We start from the raw sequence: 6,000 nt of genomic DNA on the forward strand, positions 1-6,000 counted from the left end.
CTTGATCCCAGCACATTCCTAGAGGAATCACTCTCCCACACTTTTCTCAAAGGCTAAGAACATTTGTTGCAGTCTACAAAGTGCTTTCATGTAGGCAACCTCGTTCAATCTCCCTGACGTGGCTTTGAGGCAGCCAGGTGAGGCCAGAATTCTTGCTTCTGGTTGAGAAATGAGGACTCCAAGCCTCAGAGTCATGAAGCAACACTGGGAGAGCTGTAAGTGAACGGTAGCCGTGGGACTAGAATCCAGTCTGGTTTCGCCTGGTTTTGCTTCACAGCTCTGTGCAGGACACAGGAGCCCAACAGAGACATTACACCGAAAGTGCAGGGACCACGTGACCTTTATCACAGGACAGGTGCCTAGTCATCAGCCAGGCCTACTGGGCGGCGTCCCAGCTTAGGCTGGGGACAATATGGAGACCCAAGCCAGTGAAATGGCGCATGGCTCCAGGGACTTGGGGGCCAGGGAGAGGCCAGAAAACCATCAGAGAGCCATTAGCAAAAAGGACAATTGGGCTTTCAGTGTATTTGAGGAGATAGGATGGAACCAGGTCATGCTTCATTAAGGGCTTCCTGTTCACCCTGAGTCTGTTTATGACTAATTGGTTGGCACAGCCACACACACGGAGAAAACCGACAGAAGGGACGTGACCCAAGTAATTGGGGCTTGGGGAAGGGTGAGATGTACTACACGGGAACTAAACTTGCTCCCTTTCCACCCCAAGGACCCTGAAATGCGCCCTTGGACCTACAGCTCATTTTGCTCAGCGCCCAACAGAACTTCTCCCGCGTCCCCATAGTGTCATCCCTCACGTACAAGACATGGGTTTGAGGCCCCATTGGGGTCATTTGCCAGCTGCAGTTTAAGAGTCCTTCAGACCTTTGAGTTTCCGCTCCTGCTGTTTCACTAAGTTCAGGTTGTGACAGAAAGAATGTCAGCTTAGCAACAATTTCTTGTTTATTCTTTGTACCTCCCACAGGACCTAGTCCAGTAGCTAGATGGAAAAAATGAAACACATGTTGGGGAGGGAAAGCTGTATTTTAAATCCAAACAGGTGATTTGGGGCCTGTGTAACCAGGCACATCCTTTGCAGGCACTAAGGGAGGGTGTTTGAGTTGCAGAAAACCAAGCACACATTTGGAAAGACTCTGAGACCGTGAAACAGGATATCTTCTAAACAAAAGAGCCAACACACGGTACATTTAACATACAAGAGCAAATTCAAAAATGTAAGCTCAGACTTGCTGAATGACAGAATGTGGGAGCCGGAAGTGACTTTAGAGATCACTTAGTCCAAAGGTCCCATATGAATCAAGAGTCATAAAAAGGTTCACCTCTTTGACCCAGTGATTTCAGTTCTGGGAATCTAACCTTATGATGATCACAAAGATGGATAACAGTAAACACATTCCAGTGTTTTTCATAACAATATCTTAACTGTTAAAAAACGTTTTCAAAAGTAGCCAGATGTCAGGGGCACCTGGGTGGCTCAGTTCGTTAAGCATCCAACTTCCGTTCAGGTCATGATCTTACGGTTCGTGAGTCTGAGTCCCACATCAGGCTCTGTGCTGACAGCTCAGAGCCTGGAGCCTGCTTCGGATTCTGTGTCTCCCTCTCTCTCTGCCCCACCCCCGCTTGCACTCTGTCTCTCTCAGTCTCTCAAAAATGAATAAACGTTAAAAAATATGTTTTTAAGTAGCCAAATGTCCAACAAGAGGGAAAAGATTAAATTACAGTATATCCAACAGGATTGACTATCAGAGGATAATAAAATGATAATAATGAAGAAATGGGAGAAATGTACACAAGTGGTTACAATGTAACAATAAGTGAAGGACACAAGAGTCAGAATTGTAGATGAGATAGAAATACAACTGTAAAAACATACCATAACAGCTTCCACCGGGCAAATCTGAGTGTTTGTGAGAGGGGTGGGAATAAAGGTAACGTTTCCCCTTTTCGTAATGTTGACTTACTGAACCGTAAAAAGTACATACTGAAAACCTAACCAGCCCTTCTCTTATGAGTGAAACAATCTGCAGGTCAGTGACCAGAGTCAGCCCAATGTTATCAGTAGGTCAAATAATGTCAATATATTGAATTGGAAAAGAAGCTATCACAGTGGCGTTTCCTTCCTTCCTTCCTTCCTTCCTTCCTTCCTTCCTTCCTTCCTTCCTTCCTTCCCTCTCTCCCTTCTGGTTTTATTTTGTTTGGTCTTTGTTTTAACATTGGTATAGGGAGATTGAAAAAAATTGTTCCAGGGTCTAAACGGTAACCCTCCCAGGCAAGTATGGCCCAGGATCTTGACACTCTGGAGGCAGGAAGCACAGAAACTAAGGAGGGGATAGACTACCTGACCCTGGAGAGAAAGAAAGGGCCTGTGCCTTTTGACGAGGTGTGTTTACACGACGTGGAGGAGGGCACGAGCCCGTGTTCTCAGAACCTGTGACTCATCCAGCAACCAATAAACCAGATGCCCGTACTATCCCAGTCACCTGTTACTTCAGGTGGCCACAAGGTGCTCCTGACTACCCCTCCTCAGCTCACTCTTCAGCTTTCTTGAAGGGGAGAGAGGAGGGAGGTGGGAAGGGTCAACCTCAGGCCTTGACAAAGGCTCACCCTCCTCGCAGAGGACCCGAACAAATCCGGGAAGGCTGCAACCTGGGGCTGGCGGACAAGCAGGTCCCACCTGATTCTAGGATGTAACAAAAGGAACCAAGGAAATGAAACTAATTCGCAGAACCAAATGGAAAGGTTCCAAAGACTTCTCTCTTGGGTTTTGCAGAGATACATGCAGGTTTCTTCTTTACTAAGCAGGTAATAAAGGAAAGTGAATCTTTAAGTTGTACCCTTTAGGACTTTCCTACCTCCTCAAGAAGCCAGTAGAGGACTCCCTGAAACTAATCAATAAGTGAAAATTAAGACAGCTTACATCAGATTGATTCACAATACTTTAAGATTTGCTATAACTTCTAACCCAAATCTCTAATGAACAGAATTTAGTGGAGGTTTGTCCCACCAAGCACATGAGGGCTGTAAGGGACCATGCTTCCTCTCTCTCTGTGTCTGAAAAGCCTGGAGGCATCACGGCACAATGGAAAGAATGCTAGGGGAGTCAGAGACTTGGGTTTAATCCTCACTCCACCTTAAATACTCGGGTGGCTTTGGCTAAGTCCGCCTCCTGAGAGGATTTCTGTTATCTGTAAATTGAGAGACACTAGTGCCCAGGGCGCTGCCTCTGCAGCTGGAGTGGCTGGTGTGGCAAGCTGGGCTCCGTCCAGGCTGCCAACAGAGAATGGTGAGCCTTGGCAACTTTTAAGCAGCCTACCTTGGAATCAATTTTGTGGAGAGGTTTGGTGGGCAAAGTGGCGGAATAATGCACAGCCTACCATTGGCCAACAGCCATGGCAATAATAAATATTTCAACTATTGTACATCAAAACCCACATCCCTCTTGGTTGGTTCCCATGCTTCTATTCTTTCAAGCACATGAAGAATCATGTGAATTACTTGAAAGGTTCTCAAAATTTCTCTCCCCTCCTTTGTAGCCTTTCCCCTCAAACATCCCCGACATCAAACACGATTGTCTTTCACCTTTCTAAAGACTTTCGCCTCATCCACACCCAGTGATATCTGCCAGGAAGTGCAGAGTGAAATGCAAGACCGAGGACAATGTCTAATGCCCAGCCTGTGGGAGATTTGCTCCGCACCCCACTCCGTGAGCTCTTTGCTGGTCCTGTGCTCCCTGGGTCTTCTCTAATAAGCTTGCTTAAGTCCCTTTGGATGCAGCCACGGTATCAATTAGTTCTTTCAGTCAAGAATGAGCCACGTATCTCTGAGCTTTGCGAGTCCTTACCTTCTTGATCTGATCCTCCTTCAGCTTGGTGAAGTAAAATGCCATCAAGTGTACGGCAAACATTTTTTCCAAGTTTGGTTTCTCCTGAGATGGGCAGAGATTTCTGTGCAGTGTTTACTCCCGTGTCTCTGGAGTGCTGCCCACTCCCGGTCAGGCTGGAGGCCTCCAGGAACTAGGTGCTACAGATTAAATACCTCCAGGCTGCTTAGTTCAATGATTAAACTTCGCCCCCTCGCTCCGGTCCCTCCCTCCAGCATACACTTGATTGTCTAATAGGAGGCTTGGGATGGCAGCTGAGGATTGGTGGAGGGGAGGCAGGTGATGGGTTGCTTGACTCTTTGAGAATTGGGTGCCACAAAATCCCATTGCTAAGCAACACTCTCAAGCCAGCGTTCCACCAAGCCCACTCAGCCGAGGAAAATCCGAGAAGTTGGGCGTTAAACAAAGCCAACTTTGAACCAGCTGAACTGCTCGGCAAATGTTTGGTCTCAGCCTTTTCTCTTTTGTCCTTTTCTTCTCAATCCAGGGATGTAACTCCTGACTCCCTGCCCCTCCGTAGCACTGTCTTAATTAAGACTAAAACACTGCCCTGGTCAGGGAGATTTCAAGAATGTTGAGGCAAATCCCTCCACTTGTGACAGATCAGATCTCTTGGCCAACAGCCCGTGGTAATGGAAGAGAACAAATAAAAGTTTATCTAGTCACAGTGATAAGCCAGAAAACCTTGATTACATAGGTAGTGACCCAGGAAAAAATATACACGAGAAAGAATGGACTGATGTCACCAAGTGCTCACCGGAAAGCTGCTGCCGGAGAGAAAGACTGAAGTCAGAGGCAGAAATGTCTCATGCCACTGAGAAATTTGGTTTACTCATCTCACTCATACTGGATGTGAGAAGGACCCAGAAAGGGGCCAGCGTGTGGGTACTTTAGACCTTGCACTCTTCCTGCAGTCATTGGTCAGCTAACAAAATCAGTAACAACTGTAGTGTTAACAACAGCAGCTAGCAAGGAGGGAGCACTTACTGTTCCCATTTCGTAGATGGGAAAACTGAAGTCCGGAAAGGTTAAGCGACTGACTCAAAATCACCAAGCCTGTGAACGGTGCAGTGAGGAATCAAACCCAGGAGTTTCATTCCAGGGCCTAGCCTTTAACTGATACATAATGTCGCCTCTCGTCTTCCTCCCTGCAATGGACACTCAACTGATACCTATTAATACCACCAGCTTTCCGCTGGACTGTTGTCAAAAATTCCGACCACTTGGATAGCTACATACAGGGATACCATTCCAACAGGGTCTTCCCGGTGAGGGGAAGTAACAAATGGAGGAATTCCTGACCATAACTTCCCAAATATTAATCAAATGCTTCCCCAAATTAGCAACCGAACTAATGTTAAGGCAGGTCTGCCGGGCGCCCCCCAATGTTTCTCGCTCCCACATACACCTGATCTTCAGTTTAGCAGCCTCGGCTTTGTTTGCTTTTCTGCCACACAACCTCATTAATCAAAATGATTACCAAACAATTGCCTGGTGAAAGAACCTTCAACTGCGGCCTCTTCAGAAGCCACCGATTCTCCAGTCAGCGCTCTTTACCCATCCATCATGTGACTGAGCCTCTGGAAGTCTAGCGTAAGCACACAGCGTTTGACTAAAATTACTCCAGATACTTCCCTCAGATTGATATAAAACCGTCTCCCAGATTGAGAAACCCCATCCTTTTCAGTCTGTTCACCCCTCAGACTATGAACTCTCTTTTCACTCCTTTACTTTGTCTATTATCCAAGCAAACAAAAGTTAACCTTCAGTTGATAAACCATTCAATTCCCCAAACCATGTGGAATCGTTGGTATTCTGAAACAGACGTGCTATGCCGGAGTCCGTACAGGCTGGGGATGACATCCTGGGGCAGATCACCTGCCCACAAGTGATAACAATACTTGTCTTAAGTCCTCCATTTAGGGGCATCTGGGTGGCTCAGTCGGTTAAGCATCTGATTTGGGCTCAGGTCATGATCAAGCCCCACCTCGGGCTCCATGCTGTCAGCACAGAGGAGCCTGCTTTGAGTGCTCTGCCCCCTGTCTCTCTGTCCCTACCCAATGGTTCTGTCTGTCTGTCTGTCTCTCTCTCTCTCTCCCTCTCTC

At 47.0% G+C, this 6,000-nt stretch overlaps 1 protein-coding gene across 1 annotated transcript in view; it reads right to left on the reverse strand.

The window, feature by feature from the left end:
* Positions 1 to 4,067, reverse strand: part of HKDC1 (hexokinase domain containing 1) — a 48,945-nt gene extending 44,878 nt beyond the window's left edge. The window contains 1 exon segment of the mRNA XM_030334164.1: positions 3,857 to 4,067. Coding sequence (XP_030190024.1) covers positions 3,857 to 3,919 — 63 coding nt within the window. The 5' untranslated portion in view covers positions 3,920 to 4,067.
* Between the last annotated feature and the right edge of the window lie 1,933 nt (positions 4,068 to 6,000).

Source organism: Lynx canadensis, chromosome D2 (genome assembly GCF_007474595.2).
Source record: "Lynx canadensis isolate LIC74 chromosome D2, mLynCan4.pri.v2, whole genome shotgun sequence".
NCBI lineage: Eukaryota > Metazoa > Chordata > Mammalia > Carnivora > Felidae > Lynx > Lynx canadensis.